General features: G+C 42.6%; 1 protein-coding gene across 1 annotated transcript in view; it reads right to left on the bottom strand.

Moving 5' to 3' along the window:
* Positions 1-17,500, bottom strand: part of tnmd (tenomodulin) — a 42,813-nt gene that overhangs the window by 14,025 nt on the left and 11,288 nt on the right. Inside the window, exon 3 of the mRNA XM_048232371.1 lies at positions 1,603-1,743. Within this exon, the coding sequence (XP_048088328.1) occupies positions 1,603-1,743 (141 nt within the window). The remainder of the gene's footprint in view (positions 1-1,602; positions 1,744-17,500) is intronic.

Here is a 17,500-nt window from a genome sequence, read left to right as displayed (position 1 = left end):
TTGACTGGAAGCAGCGAGCATTGGCGTTACAGTAGGAGGTTAAGGGATTAGCTATGCCGTCGTCGGCACAACACCGCTGCGTTCCTCACCTGCCGCGGGCGTGGCCACGGCGAACGCCAGTCAGCTCAGGTGACTAATTGGGGCAAACAAACGAGGGCACCATCACACGAGACTCCCATCATTAATGATTCCCATTTGTGCCAAATAAAAACATAAGCACCACCACCTCTTCCCTCCTCCTTTTCTACCTCCATCTCATCTGCCAATCATCACTCCACCAGTCCCTCATTTTGGCTTCACCTCACGAGTAATGGTGTCCGTCTAGTTCATTACCTGGTCCAGAGACGTAACGATGTGAAAATGATTATGCGTGGTGGTGGTGACTTGCCTTAGTAATGGAGTTCATCAATATACATCAACGTCATGGGCAATATGATGGGCTTAGGCAAGTTCTCAAAGTCTCATTTTGCAGGGAAACCACAGTCTCTGGTGGGGTTTTACAGTCAATAACACAAACACGTAAAGAACTGCTTCAGGTTGTGCCTTGTATCGAGTACCTCTCATTTCTTATATACTGTCTGGTACATCAAGGCTCTCGCGTCACAAGGGACACTGTTCACTCAATAGTTGCTCGTCTCTGCGAAAGTATTGTGAAATTCTTATCTCTAATTTGCTTACCTAGGCTTCCAAGTAGCTGTTCAGAATATTTCCCTGCAACAATACTGTGGGATTTCAGCCCTGGAGTCTTAATGGCTTTACCAGCCCCCATTTCCATTACGGGAGCACAATGTTCTAGACACACCAGAGATTGTTTTAGGCAGCTTTGGAGTGTGTTATGACTTGCTACAATCTTCCGTGACAGAAAATCAGTTTGGAATCCTGATCTTGACTCAGCAGAACTTTCAAATAAATGTAGTGTGTGTGTTTGTGTTGTTGTGGTACTGCTGGCGCTTTATGTAGTGTGTGTGTTTGTGTTGTTGTGGTAGTGCTGGCGCTGCTGTGCCGTTTTAATCACAACGGGGTCTGAGTGATTCTGCTCGCTTGCCGCCTTGCTAACTCTCCCTAGCTGGGGCTTCAAGCAAATCTCCTGCGTGGATTTGCCTCCGTGGCGGGAGAGGACAATTAGCAGGGGAGAGTGGAGGAGGATTGCGAGCTACAGGTAGTAGCAGCAAGGGAGACAGGGAATGAGAGAGGGAGAGAGAGAGAGAGAGAGAGAGAGAGAGAGAGAGAGAGAGAGAGAGAGAGAGAGAGAGAGAGAGAGAGAGAGAGAGAGAGAGAGGAGAGAGAGAGAGAGAGAGGGAGAGGCAGAGATAATGTAATAAAGAAAGTGTTTGTGTGTGTGTGTGTGTGTGTGTTGGGGGGGGTTCTGGAGGTTTGTCATTTTAGAAGAATTCACTGTTGCCAAGAATGAAGAATGGTGCTTTTTCAATTGGGTAAATACTACTGAGAATGTGGAATGCTGGAAAGATTTAAGCACTGACACAGATTTACAGTATGTAATCAGTATTCTACATACAAAAAACCCCCTTACACAACACTCACCATTTCACCTACACTGTCACGTTATAGTAATACCCTTAAATCCACATTAAGTCAACTCACATTCTTGAAATCGTGGACCTCCAGGATTTCATCTGTGTCATTGCCCATCCTGAAGATCTCCACACGGTGGACAGGATCAATCTCCATCAGGCTGTCTGTCTCCACTCCATCCACCAGTGCTGTGTATTCCTGATCATAAACCTGCATCGACAAAAACCAAGCCAATTACAGCAAATCCATGCAGAGGACTCTGACGAGACATTAGCAAACATGGCCACCTCGCATGCTGTCTTTTTAATCTTAATAGGCAGGGAGCACAGACACCGACTTCATGTTGGGGCAAATAGAAAAGGAGTTCAGGAGTGAACGAGAGACCAAATATCACCTGAGACTATCTCGGTGTGTGCTCAGCCTGTCAGTAGCCGCAGCACAGGTCATTTTCCCCGTCCAGTCTAAAATGTTTGACGTTGGCGGTAGGTGTTATCACTGTATTTCTCTCCCTCTGCCGTACCTTGCAGCAGTGCTGTTTATCACAACTACTTTCCTCTGTGCTGTTCCTGCGCACACACTGGGAAGGCTTCTCAATACCCTGCCCACTAAATAAAAACAAAAAAAATGAAATGATTCATACCCAAGAGCAAAAAAAAGAAAAAGAGGGGGAAAAAACTCTCTTCCATTAATATTTATGTGAGTGCTGGGTTACTAGGAGAAATATATTGCCAAGTTCATCTTCATCTTTCTCAGTGGCAGGCAGAGCAGCTCACACATTGTATTAATGAAAGAACCAATGAACGCTCTCAGACAGAAGAATAATGAACGTCTATGAAGATTAATATTCCAAATCAACATTTTCTCTGATTGTTGAAGCAAACACCATCTCCCCATTAACATAAACACAGTATAAATCAGACATTTACATCGTGTTTGTCCATTGCAAAGACGTATGTGAGCTATTACATGTACCATTAGTGCTACATAAAACCTTATGGGGCCCTTAAGGAAACAATGCAATGCAATATTGCCATGGCATGTTGACATTCACTGAAGCATGTAAACCCAAGCAAGTAAATGATAAAGCAGCAATAGGATTAGCCTACTGCAAATGGTAAGTGAATGGGTTGAAGTGGATCGCAAATGATCATTAATTCGATGTATCACCCTGGCCCCACCCAGAGGATGGACCACCAAACTATGGCCTGTTGATGATGAGACTGAGAGGAAGAATTCAGCTGCTTTGCAGTTAATCCATCTGATTAGGATAGTCGTTTGGTTTGGACGGACCGATATGGTGCAATCATATTGGTATTTGCACAATTAATATTTATGATCTACTTTGGGCTTGTCTATTTTCAGATGCAGCCGTGTTGAGATGATGTATGCTAAAGTTAAGGGGTTTGGAGAGGAGTGCATTTAAAAGTTATTTTGGACTGGTGAAATTTGGAGAGCTTGTTTATACAGTAAGAGCTTGAAAACATTTTTTTATTTTAACACCATGTGCATTTACATCAGCTTGGTCCGTGCTGAAAGAAGCTCCACACTGCGCTCCCCTAATTGTGAAAAGCTCACCCAAATATGGCCCAAAAATTTCAAGGCTACTGCAAAGTGTTGTCTGTTTACCCAAGACATGTTTATCAGTGTTTTATCAAAACATGAAAAAGTAAATTTAGTTTCTTGTTTAATGTGGCATGTGAGCACGGAATATGTAGAGCCTTTGTCAGCTAAGTGTAACCTTGTACTAAAATGTAAAGCTTTTTTTTTTTTTTTTTTTTGTAAGGCAGTTTTACAAAGCTTGTATAATACAGCAAAAATCGATCAAAGTGAATTTAAAATATGAAAGGTGAAAATATATGTTTGTACAATAAAATCATAATGTAATACGATTATACTATGTCTTGAACAACCCAATGTTTTTGAAAAGGATTATATAGCTAAAGACGAATAATTTATTATAGATCCCTGCATGACAAGACTTCTGACAAGCCATAATGAATCTGAATCTCTCTCATTGCGTTGTGCCTGGAACCTCAGTTTTTATGTAGCCCTCTCTGTACGAGTAGTGGGGCTAGCAAATTAACCTCCATTATTGCTATTCTTTTGCAGTATCAAGGGTTTCATCAGACAGGTGGCTGCAGGGACATGTAACAGTATTTCTACAACCAACTTCACCTGAGAAGTAGTAACGTATAAAGAAAATATAAAAATATTATACAATGAGTGGGGAAAAAAATGTTTTTTCTCCCCGAGAGGTTGAGGATAGACATGTGAACTCTGCTAAATACCATCGGACATATAGAGGAGGAATCTAACAACAGATCTCTTCATGGCACGCAGCACACACTATGAAGCTGTGGGGTGATTTGTGTCAAATGAGCCCATGCCCGACTCCCACTGGCATTCCGAGAAAAGGTCATGAAGATGTCATAGCAGGTATGCGTGGGGGGTGGGTGGGGTGCACACATGCGCTTGACAACATGTCCGTCGGATGTCCTTCAGGCCGCCGGGATACAGGGCACCAACGAGCTGGAACCTGATGGCTGTCATTTAGAGGAAATGATGTCAAAACGCATGTCCCACCAACCCCCCATCAATGCAAGGCAAGCGTCGCTCTCAGTTCATGGGTAAGAGAAGTGACGGGCAAGGCCTGAGGGGTCAGACCCGTGATAGACAGATGTGACAGAGAAACAGTGTCAGGCATCATGGAATCGCCTGGTTGGCAAGACGCTGGTTCCAGGATGCCCTGCCTGTGTGGCGTTCTTTTGTGCTGCTTTTTCTGACTTTGACTTCAAATGAAAAATATAAAAATAAAAATAATCTCAAGGTCTACCTAAGGACGGGTTATTCTGGATCTGGCCATATTTCACTGGCAGTCATGAGTTGGTGGGGGGAAAATAAAAATCTGACCACCTATTGTGTAGATGATTGAAATGTTATAGCAGTGGCAGACGCCGAGTCAATTACTCAGTCCTGGTTTCCCGTGTCAGCGGGGCCGCTGGAGGTTTCCTCTCCCCGAGCTACTTCAGGGCATCTCAGTCTCCATTCAAGGCTACCACTGGCTCCTTGTTCTCCTGCAAATGATGATTTAACAGCTCTACACTGCAGCTCACATGGGCAGCTGCACGAGCACAGCAAATCTCTCCCTTGGGTTGCACTCTCCCACTCTGCAATGTTGTTTAAGAGACTGTGTGGCTAAGTGTGTGTGTGTGTGAGTGTGCATGTGTGTGTGTGTGTGTGTGCGTGAGTGTGTGTGTGCATGTGTGCCCTAGCAGAGACATATTCTCCTTGTCAAGTGAAAGCAACTGCTGCAGCTACCTTCAAGACCCCAGCAGCAACTATATTTCCCACATTTATCGGTTACCCCACAGTGTGGAGGTACAGTACATTATGAAAATTAAAGACGTGGTGGATTCAATCTGCGAAGAGTCTTTTCATCGTACGTGTGTGTGTGTGTGTGTGTGTGTGTGTGTGTGTGTGGTGTGTGTGGTGTGTGTGTATTCCTCTCCTAAAAGCAGACATCAAGCCGTGCTGGTGGAAACTCAAGAAAGTGAAGAGGAAAAAAACTAAGACTGAAGCAAAATACGTCCCTTTCCCTAAAATATGAGCACAGTGAGAGAAGGGGACAAGAGAATAGAGGGAGGGGGGGGGCACCACAACCTAGATGTGGACATATTGGCTGTAAAATAAACCACACGGGAAATGATTTCTGCGGTAAGAGATGAAACACAGACAGGAGTCCAGATGGCATTCATATGTGTTGATTGTGTGTGTTCGTCCACTGGAATCCACAGAATTAGCCGCCGCGGATCATATGGGACACACACACACACACACACACACACACACTAACGAGCCTGGAACATACTCAAATTCAACCCTTTAAATCGGTAATTGCAGTTCAGTTAATGACAGACAGATTCCGTCACCCCCCAAGTGTGCCCTCGTAGCTCAGAACAATGTAGATTAGTGTGTCATCTGGAGATTAGTCTGAACTGGAGACTCATGGACTGCTGTAAAACCGAGACTGCACTTTTGCTGACATTTTCCTGGTTCCTCCTCTCAGAACAAAAAGAAAAGAGAAGAAAAGAAAAGAACAAAAAAAAGGTTGCAGGCTTTGCACACCGTTGACCTTTGACCGTTGACCTTTGTCAGGATTGTTATGGAATTCAGGTGAGTCTGATTTGCTGCTTGTTATTTGGGGGGAATTACAGGGAGGGTGGTGGGGGGGGGGGTGCAGTAATGACAAAGCCTGTCACCTGTACGTGGCCATTAGTATGAGGATGAATGAAATGTTTTTCAGGGCTGCCAGACGCTTTCAGCTCCAGCATCTGGAGATGGACGATGAAGATCGGCAGCTGTTGCTGGACAAACAGGGATGCCTTTGAAATATGCAAAACACCAATGGTCAAATGGCCAAAGGCATACATCTTGGTGCATTTCCCAGTAGTACACACTCACAGACGTACACACACACACACACACACAGACGTACACACACACACACACACACTAATTTTGAGGTGCTTTAGTGGTGTAGTTGTAGTGCTGAAACTCTCAGGGCTGTGTATGGTGATTTGAAGACTCTTAATTGATTTAAATACAGTACATAGATCATTGGTGGCCAACCACATACTTGTCTCTGTAATCGAAGGAAAGGCCAAACGTCAGAAATCTCATTTAGGAACGTTTGTTCCTTCCAGTGTATATTTAGAGAGCATGCTAGATAATAATACGCATTTGTTTCTGTGGTGATGCTTAATTGTAGATGTGTTCAAACATTCTTATAACAGGGAGCCAAATGTTTAGGTTATTTTTCTTTCTTGTTTGTCATTTGTACCTTTTCCTGGAGTTCAAAATACCTCTTGTCAGAAGTTCAGTTAGACTGACCCTGTCTTCTATGAACCCACAAATCTAAATTTAACTGTGTACTCTCTTGAAGTTAATATCAAGGTCCGGCTCTCGGCACCCTCCTTTGGATTCCTTGTGAAATGTTTAGTGACATTTTCTTGAAATTCCTTGTATTAAATTCAAAGTGGGTTCGTTTTTTGTTGTGGTGCGCAAACACAATCCATAACCCTTGTCCTAGATCTTGACATGGTACATGTGTTTAAAACTAGTGGGTGTTTCGCTCATTTGCTAAATCTCTGTGAAGGCCCCAGTTTCCTAAATACAGTAATATCTCTATATTGTGCGAATCTAAAACAAAGACTTATTTTGTTTAGGTCTACAGTTTTCTCTGCTGCTGCTTCATAAAAGTGTTTTCTTCTTTTTAGCAATTGCTACATACCTTGAAATACCGATACTGCTAATGTAACCAGCTGAAGCATGAAATGAATGAAGCTTTCATTGTATCAGTGGATCCTTCGCCATTTTTCGCCATTCCCAGGGAGTAAATGTATTAATGAAAATGTGCATCTGTGCTGCAAGTCTCTCTGGCTAAATGAATAAACAGCAGAAATAAATTTTGTTTTCTCACAACGGCCCACACAAATCTGCACGGACACAACATTTTGCTGCTGTGCACAAGACAAAATTTTTTACGCTTTTGCCCAAAGAAGACCCTGTTGGGTTAAAACGTTGCTTTTCTTTTAATAAAACTCTGGCAGCTACTCCGGTGTGCAGACTTTCTCTTTTGTTTTTACCCTTAGGTATGCTTTGTCCTGCACCTGGCCTACGCATAGGTGGGATGGACACGCACCCACTCTGACTTCCAGGACATAATATGTGTCATGGGCACCTTACATGCACCATACAAAATACCTAAAACGTATGGGGTCAGACAATCTTGAGATTATGTAATTACATTACTATTCATTTGACACTGGCTCTCATCCAAACTGACTACAGGACAACAAAGGTCAAGAGCCTTGCTCAGGACCCGTATTCACAAAGAATTTTTAAGCCGATGCCGATGTTTTGAAATGAACATGTGGTTGCAGGAGCTCTCAATCGTGAGGGAATAATTGTGCATTACAACTAAGGGATTCAATAACGCCACCAACAACCAAAACAATTCATTGCATAACGTTTCCTTGTACTGTAAATCAAATTAAATTGTTTCTCCTCTTTGCGAATGTAGGCTATGTGTTTTCCTACAGATTCATTTAAAACATGTTGCAAAGCTACTGCTTCAATCCGTAGTGTATTTCATTATGCTACTAGGCTAATTGCTTTGTCTTACTCTTTATTTATTTAGGCTATTTATTCATCATCTTCCATCCAGTAGCCTACTTAGGGCTAGTCCACACGTACGAAACCGATTTTTTTTCCCTCCGTCTTCCCTGAAACCGCATCAAGAATATTTGCGTCCAAACGGATCCATCTCAACACGACTCAACACGTTACTTCATACCCCAGGCCTATAGGTGGCACTGTTTCTTTACAGAAATTGACCAAAGTTTGTGTGCTTTACAAACAGACAGAATAGGCTATGACAAAATGGCTAGTGCAAGGAAACCAGAATTGTTTGTGTGGACTGATGGTGAACTGTCAACTGTAGTCAACTGTAAAACTAATAAACTTTATTTTACGGTTTGTGAAGGGTGCAGTCCGTCCCTTTATTTGGCTAACGAGGTAGGCCTACTAATCACCTTTACTTTCTTTGGTTGTAGGATAGTCCGTGATTCACATTAGTTTTGGCTATCACCGCAATTAGGCTACTAAACGCAAGGCTTACCCAAGTTCTAGGCTATTCTGTCGCCACATTTATAATATTGCTATAAAACCTTCGTTAGTAACAGTCAATACGTTTGCCTGCATCAAATCAAATCGCGCATTTGCATTCAGTGTGCTACCAGCTTAACGTGAGTTCTAAGCGTCTTTGTATGCTTATATCTGATTTCACGCGACTGTGAATGCATGTATATATGTTGTAAGACATGTAAAATAAATTAATGACACTGGCACTACGCACAAATTAATGTAGCCTAAACTTACACGCACTTTCCTAAAAACTTAAGTTCTCTCGCGTCACTGACAGTAGAATGCATTAAAAAACACCGGGGAAAAACAGTGTTCAGTCCACCAAGTCATAAGCTATCGGCGCTGCGCAGCACCAGTTGTGATATTTATCTACGGAGTGTAATCGTAGGTAATGTCATGTATGAAAACTAGTATTGTTAGGCAATACTATAAGTGCAAGTCCAGGGCAGCTGAGGTGTGGCGATGACATCATCGATACGCAAGCGGGATGTGCGGTTTCGCTGTCTAAACAAATTCAAACGGGCTACGGTTTCAGATTTCTCCACTTTCAGAAAAGTGCGGTGTTGGGCAGTGCGTTTACAGGATTCGTTTGGACGCTCGGCCAAGACGAAGCAAAACCTCTGCGTTTAACCTAAAAAGCGTCTCCGTGTGGACGGGCCCTTATAGCGCAAGAATTCTCACCAGCTAAGACCTGTCACTCATCATTGTAGGGGAGGTTTCTGCCATCATTCCCGCGTTATAATCATCAGCCAATCAAGGTCACTTCAATCAAACTCGTGCATGAGTAATGACGTCAACCATAGCAACGGAGCTCTTATCTTATCTTAGGAGTTGTCATTTTTCCTTACGAAGAGTAGGTCTCCTAGCTAAAGTATTTTAGGGCGATTTAGGAATACTCCTAGTGGTAAGATAAAATGCTTTGTGAATAAGGGCCCAGACAGCCATTTTTGCCAGAAACACATGGTAAGGATGTACCCCTTTCTTGTGCATACTGTGTTGGTTACAGTAAGTGTAGATGCATAAGTGTATAAAGAAGTGTAGTGAAGCAGCACTGGTGCAGTGCAGCCCAACCCTCTCCCTCTGTATTTATCTTCTCAGAGTTAATGGGTGTCTTTGTCGTCACGGTTCAGGAGAGTTAGGGGTCTGTGGATGTTGAGTTTGTCCCCCCCCCCCCCCAACCCTCTCTACCCCGACCCTTACTTCCACTTTCTCTGCCTCAAATGAGTGCCGGTGTAATGACCCACTTTCTCTCTCCGCTCCCAGGGGGCCTCCGGCTACTTGCTTGCCGCATTTGACCACCTTGCTGTGGCTCCCTTCCGTCCATACAGCTGGTTTTAATTTGCACGACAACTTCGCCACCAAACCCCCTCCCCTTTCAGCTCCGCCGCATATATGACTAATCGCACTAGCCATTTTAAACAACTCGAGCTCTCCCTGGCAATAAATCACCTTGATCTGGGCTACTGTGCGGGTAATAGAGCTATGTACAACAGGGAGGGAAATAAGGGGCGCTGGGAGCAATCGCATTTCCTTCTGGTCAGCATGCTATTCAGGGTTTGGGACATTGTTGTCTGAAGTATTGTTTGTCGAACAGAAAAAAGAAAAGAGAAAGGATATGGTCAAATTACTTCAATGGGGCTGTTTATATTGTGCAACTCACCTTTGGTCTGTGTCCCCTGGTTATTTTTAGGGGTTTGTTTACAGTGCTGTATGTCTCCAATGCAAGGGTATAGGAGGGGGTTTTATGGACTCTCTCTGTGTGCCCTGGCTATGCAGCATAGCAGTACTGTTCATTATAAGAACACAAGAGAAATGATAATGCCATTGTAACTGAGAATGAATTGTGGCATCCAACATAACTAAACAAATAATCCCACAGACAGAACTACACTAAAATCATTGTAATACAATACATCTTGTTAAAAAATGCAACATTATGCCATTCATTGTGGTAATTAACTAGGGTAGGAATGCAATTCAATGTAAAAGGCAGGAAATTAGAGTGATGATGCACTCATACACACAGTCCTTGATGTCTGCAGTGCACATATCTCCCTAGACGTGAGGCCCCCTACATATTTGTAGGGAATTTGTGCACAGTGCTGTATGTCTCCATGTCAGGGGAGGGAGTATAAAAGGAGGCATCATGGACTCTCTCTGTGTTTCCTGGTTATACGTAAGGGATAATGTATAGAACGCCGGTCATTACTGGGAAAATAAGTCCCGACAGGGCGAACCGGGCCCCGACGCGCTTTTTGACTATTTTCACAGTAATGACTGGCATTCTATACATTATCCCGCTTATTACACGGCTACTTGCCAAAACGAAATAATAAACTCCCCACAATATGACTTTAGCCTACATAGCCTAGCCCAGGGGTTCCCAAACTTTTCCACGACAAGGCCCCCCAAATACCACTAGGTTCTGGACAAGGACCCCCTTGATGTGTTATTAAACCCATCGACAATACTACGGCAAATGTAAAAATACATTAAGCTAATCCTAATAACTATTTTAGCCACAAGCATTTCGTGATGGAGCACAGTGTGTAAAAATTGTATTTGGGGCTTTCTGCTATATGAGAGCTATCACTCTACTATTATTCCCAGTCATTATCATGGAAAATAATGTTCAGATATGCGACAAATTATTATAATGGCATTGTATAACAACCCTCATAGTAATAGGTATATTTTAAAATTTTCAGATGTATTTATTTGTTGCTTTTATTTTTCCTTCCAACTTACTGAGGCCCCCCTGGCATCCCCTCGCGGCCCCCCAGGGGGCCCCGGCCCCCACTTTGAAAACCACTGGCCTAGCCTATTTGTTACTGTTCATCGTGGCATTTGCTGAGAAACAAATAGTTCGCAACAACACACGCTGCTGAACTTGAATCAAACATTCTTTAGAACACAGCTGATCAACCGTCTGCTTTCACTTTTGAATGAAGTTCCAGTCCTTGCGTAGTGATATGGAAGACGTATCAGAAGCACAAAACCCATTGCCATTGACAGCGGTAATTAAATGTTTGCAGCGGTAATTACATGAACATATTTTACCGTAGAACTTTGGGAAATCCCATTCAAGCCCATTGAATTTGTTTAATCCCAGTCAAGCCCATTCTACTTGTCTTGTGAAGAGCCGTGTAATAAAGTACAATACAGCAGAGCTGTTCATTAGGACTCAACAGAAGTGATAATGGCATGGTGGCCATGATGGACACAATGGCAGAGTGGGAAGGATGGACTGGGGCCTTCAGTATACCCAAAGTAATAATACCACCGACAGATCTGCACTGAAATCATTGTAATATTTTGAAAATACAGCATTATGCCATTTACTGCAGTAGCTACTTAACTTACAGTAACTGGGTTTGGCATGAGATTCATAGCAGATCTCTTGGGCCGGAAATTGGAGTGATGTACTGTACATGGTACTCTGTGCTCGGCCTCTGATGTTTGCGGTGCATGTCATATGTGCACGAGGGCTTAGAGGTGTGACCTTCTGTTTTATTCTGCTGTAGCAGCCAATGCTTCAGCAGGGTCCTTCCACAAGCTGCCTCCTAAACCAGGACACCTGGCTTTGTCCGTGTTGCTGGACCAGAGTGGGCACGCCTTGGTGACTGATATCATTGACCTGCAGCGAGGTAGGACAGAGCACATGTATAAATAAAACATGAACTGTCAACAAACTCTCCCTCTCTCCATCCATCCCTCCATCCCTCTCTCCCTCCCTGTCCTGTTGTCAATCCCGCTTCCTTTTTCTTTTCAGGCACATGTTTATTCTCCTCTGACCATTTGCAGTGTGAGCTTGGGATGACATGCTGCGGGGGGGAAAAAGAAAAGGGAAAAAGCTCAATGAATTCTGTCACTGATTGTTCCTTTGAATAGGTTTCCACCCTTTTGAGTGTGGCCAATCTTTTGTCATGAAAGGGCAGTGAATGTGCCATGAAATATTCATCAAACACATCTCCTAAGACTGTACGAGTGTCCTCGCCTGCATCTCCATGAATGAGAAACAGGCTTTTTTCTTCTTCTTTGGCCTCAGCCAAATATTGAACTAAACACCCATCCGGGACCTCTAGCTATGAGCTGCTCCAACACAGGGGGAGGTGGACTAGGAGAAGGACCAACACTGTCACCGCGGCGTGCTTCCAGCACCTTCCGCCGTGCGTTAACAAATTAACTGGAGTGGATTTTTTTGGTTCTCCTGGGGCTGACTGGCATTCGCCCACAGCTTGCAGTAGTGTTGCAAGCAGTCTTTTTGTGCAGTCTGTAATTTGGCCAAATAAATAGCATTTCCAAGTAATGAGCGCTGAAATGTTTTTGAGCTACCAAAAAAGGAACAATTAAAGCTTAGAGCTCAGTTTAAAGTCAGGAAAGATGAGTATTATTTTTTTTTTGTAGCCTAACAAAACAGCAGTTCACACAGGCAAATCTCCTTTTAGCACCAATTTTAGTACGAATGCCAAACTAATTTCTGACTCGACTATCAATTAAGTGACTGTATTGCTTAAATGTCTCTCCCTCTATAGATATTAGTTCCCTAAAAGGTAACTTTATAAATTGAACACTAACTCAAGGTTTTTCAAGAGGCTCTACTGCAGAGGCTTTAGTACAAACAAGAAATTCAGAACTTGTGACTGGATTGTCACCGCGTGCAAACTTTGCATGCCACCTGCACCTAAAACCAGTTTTTTGGCCCATTATCACATTTCTTTTTCTTCTTAATGTTATTACTTCTAAACAGATGACCTTGTGCTACAACCAGCAATAACCTTTCACAAACGTATCACAAACACACACAAAATCCACACCAAACAAAAACAAGCTCAGCAAAAGGTCAGCTACTTCATTCGTTATATTTCCCAATCTGCCCATAGAGAAGTGCAGCAATGAAGCTGGAGTAACGAAGCAGGGGCACAAGTGTCCAGTAAGATGTTTACAAGCTTGTGGTCCAAGAAATGATATTATGATAGCATTGACGGCTTGGGGAGGCAATGAAGGGAGTGTTTTGCGTAAAGACAGCACATTGAGCCAACAAAAGTAGCGATGAATCTGTTTTTCTTGTGACTGCCTTGCCTGGGTGGCCAGCCTGGGTTCAATTACGTAAGACTTTGGGGAAAGAGTCACCTAAAGGTCTCCTTGAATCCCATCATGCATCATTTCATTATTCCTACTTAACAAGGCTGGGCACGCGGACCACAAAACTGCATCCGCATGCATGCCTGTCTCAAGCAGAGTTTCACAGACACGAGCGAGCCACAGTGGATTCTTTTGAGGAGTCGACTGCTCGAGCGTGCGCTGTAACGGATGAAAGAGTTTTAATGAAATGACGGGCCTTGACCCGCTCTGGCGAACAGGGCACGAGACAGAGGGCAGGTGCGGTGGCAGGCTGATGGCACCACATAGCGCTAATTACGCAGTGATGACCTGCCTACTCAGTCGCCTTTCAAACTGCACACACAAGCCCTGTCGCCTCACCGCTAATAACATCAACAAGATATTCACTCAATGGTGCCATCCAACACTTGTTTGATGATAGCCATTAGGTGTTAAATGTCACAGTGCAATTTAATCATCTTCACATATTCATCATCATGAATATTTCACCATGAAATGAACTAAGCAGTGTTCATTTCCACATCCTGTCTACAAATAGAGCCAGTAGGTCTACCTGTAGCACAATTCCTGAGACAGACACACAATACAACTTGAGATTGCACGTGATCATGAAGGGACTATTGCTGTTTAAGTCGAGCATGCTTTCTTGATAGAATGCTTCCTTGTGAGTCGGGTTCTACAAAGATGAGGCTAGAGGCTTTGACTTTAGGAAATGGCTACTGTGTCTATACAATATCAACAGTATAATATAATTGTTATGATAAACAGGTCACACACCTTGAGACTGTGTGTGATTCACCCTTAGATTTACACTTCTGTTATGGAGTATTAGAGCTTTTAGTATTAATACCATATAATTTAAGAATTTACACAGAATCTGAAGACACCCAGCTTGATTGAGGAAGGAATAAGATAAACAATGTAAACAAAAATCTAAGTACAGTTTTGTATCTTCTGCCGTTTACCAACCACTCCTCCCTCTGAAACTAACTGGCTGTAACCAACAGGATGCTCCTGTTTCTACATGTCCTTGCTTTGTAATGTTTATGTCACAAGGACTGTCACCTTAAACTCATTTGTAACTAATTTGGAGGTAAACGACCTATACTGCCTTAACACAGGCTGTTTCGTAACAATACGCATTAGTGCCAATAACAGGCTGTTTCGTAACAATATGCATTACTGCCAATAACAGGCTGTTTCGTAACAATACGCATTAGTGCTAATAACAGTGCCAATAGATTTCTGAACAGAAATGCTGGAGACACTGAGAAATGAAACGGCCTTGAAAGCCAGCTGCCCCCAGCCATCAGCCCCACATCTACGATGGCTTTTGCCTCACCTCAATCAACACTTCACAATGGCTTGTTCGGCTACTATTGTTAGCCACGGTTTGTGTCCTGGCATTTTGGACAGCCTTTACGACTGTTAATACAGAGAAGGTGTTGTGAAACGTGATTTAAATGTAACCTTGGTGATGGAAATGGATTGATGTTGACAGAAAATACTGCGGCCGGCGTCTGTGGCCATTTACTCCCATTATCTTCTCAAGACGTAAATTGACTCCTGTCTATAGCCTAAAGCAAAACCCCTTAAAAGCAGACTGCAAAATTGCAATCTTCAAAAGCAAAGAAAATGTCTGCTATTTACTTTGCAGATAAACACAATGCCATTAGCAAATATGTGCTCTGTTCTCACTACTGAAAGTGACTACAGACACCAACACGACTGCACGGATGTGTCTGTGCATCTACTACACATTGTCTGTATTTAGAAATCAATCAGTAATTCAATATAACTGTCATTCTGCAATCTTGTATACTGGTAATAGTTTGCTTGATTTATACCTGAGTGGATGTTAAATGTGAAAAAATCTTCCAAACTATCATGCAAGAAAGGCATATTTTGGTGGATGGAGTTCTATGTAACTTTGTGGGCAAATGAATAGGTTTAAAAAGCATAGTCAGCTATTGTTGTAACCAGTTTTTGCCTGTATGGCATCTCAAGACTCAGCTAGCCCAACATAGACTTAATGAAAAACATTTGGAGAGGCAGTCTCAAGGAGTCTTTTGTCTGACAATCAGGAAAGAGATTTGCAAATCGTGGTAAAATGCTCTTTCCCCCAACAGATTGATGTTTGCTATTACATTCGTGCTGCATGGGGGGGGGGGGGGGGATTGACACTATTGTGGGGGCAAATGTACTGATTAATAAGCAGCTGCCTTTGTTGAGTTTTCTGGGATGTCAAGATAAAGCTCTACTATAAACATATTTGGCTTGTAGCTTATTTTTAACAAATTCTGATTGACATCACAGTGAGTGTGGGTTAGAGAAGTTAAGGACTATGCAATATAACCCAAAGAAATGAAAAAAAGTAAGCGGACAAATCAATCCCACAGTTTCAAAGACCACATTGTAAAATTTTATGCATCAATAATTCATCTACACTGTATTTGACAAAGTTATGAGAGCATGGATTCTGTGTCCAAATACCGGCGGGAGACTAGGAAATGGCCTTGTCCAAACATCTGTATTGGTAATAGCCTCTTTACAAATGGCTCTCTACTTTTTTAGACTCTAATTATCAGCTTCAATGGCTATTCACATTCTTACATTACTCCTTTCAAAACAAAGTAGCAGGCCTTGTGCAGCATGCAAATAGTTTAACACTGTACATTAAAACTGTTATGACATCCTACTACAGCAACTATACCCTTGGCTATACTGTCCGGTTGACCTGGTTGAAATGTCACCTTTTTTGGCAGGTGACCATATTTTGATGTCACAAAATAATTCACAACATATCTGGTGTAACACCCAGTCGAAAGTGATACTTTGATTTTCCCCAAATGTCTTAACAAGCTAATTTGTTTGGCTATCTTTGTGCGTGGTTATTTTGCTATTTCGTTTGGAACGTTGATCAAGCAAGATTATGTCAGTCAAGCATCTCATTCGGGCTGTCTACGTGTATTTTTATGCAGCCAGATTGTAATGAAGGATCAGATTACAATTAGGTTTTACTTTTTTTTTTTCATTTAATGTATGTATATTTTAACATACTGGTCAATTGTAAGATACCCAGTATCTCAGACAACTCCATTTGGATTTCAGGCGACCCCACATGGGGTCCCGACCCCAAGGTTGGGAAAGGATGGGCTAATTCATCAAAAAGAGCCAGGCTGCTGCTGCTGTTGTTGTTGTTGCTTGACTCCCTTTTAAAAGGGAGAAAATGACAGATTGCCTCATACACTGCATGTTGCCGAGATAAATTATGCAATAATCAATTTAGGAGTGTTTGTCTGTGAGATTACTTTCATGTAAAAAAGGTTAGCCTTGTGATGTTTTATTTATGCAGAGAGTGGAGCCTCATCTCTTCAGATGTCTACTGTCTTGTTTTCTTTTTGCCAAGGCAGATGCTGTAAAACAATGTCATACCATGACACATTGCAGTCATCTTAAATATTGTAGTTTTTTTATTATTTATTTATTATTATTTATTATTTTTTTCTTCTTTTCCACCTCCGATGTTCATATTTCAAGTCAATAATTTCAAAACACACAAACATAGTGGAAATGGGAATCCCCCTCCTGGAATGGTTGTGGAGTAGTTGGCAGCCTGTTCGCCTGCCTCAATGCTTATCAAAACAACAGTGCTCCCACGGGGAGATGCCAATCTTCTTCTGTTCAATATTTCATCAGTGGATGTGCTGGATCTTTACAAAGGTTTATTAACATTGACTGTCAAGCTGAAAGAACATCTGGTAGGCGAGGGGGATGTCAGCATGCTACCTTTGATAAGTGGTGCCGCACAAAACCACAAAAGAGCATATTCAGAATCCGACAAAGCCATCGCATGACACTCAGCAGTGAGGTGAGCACAGCAACGCTTGCTGAATGTTGCCACATGATTCCGCAGCACAATGCGCTGTTTGTCTCCAGGTGTGTGCAATTCCTACCCAAAACGTGTGCTCTGAACCATGTTAGCATTTTCCGCTAACTTGAACACCATAGGACTCCACTTCCAACTTCCAATTTTGTTTGCACAAGCCAAATAGTTGCCAGACAAAAATAAAATCATTAGGATGTCAAACCTTTGCACGCATTTCAGTCAGAGTGTGGTGAAAGTTTAGTTTCTGAG

The sequence above is a fragment of the Alosa alosa genome, chromosome 21, assembly GCF_017589495.1.
Source record: "Alosa alosa isolate M-15738 ecotype Scorff River chromosome 21, AALO_Geno_1.1, whole genome shotgun sequence".
Classification (NCBI taxonomy): domain Eukaryota; kingdom Metazoa; phylum Chordata; class Actinopteri; order Clupeiformes; family Clupeidae; genus Alosa; species Alosa alosa.
This window is presented reverse-complemented; position numbering and strand designations above follow the sequence as displayed.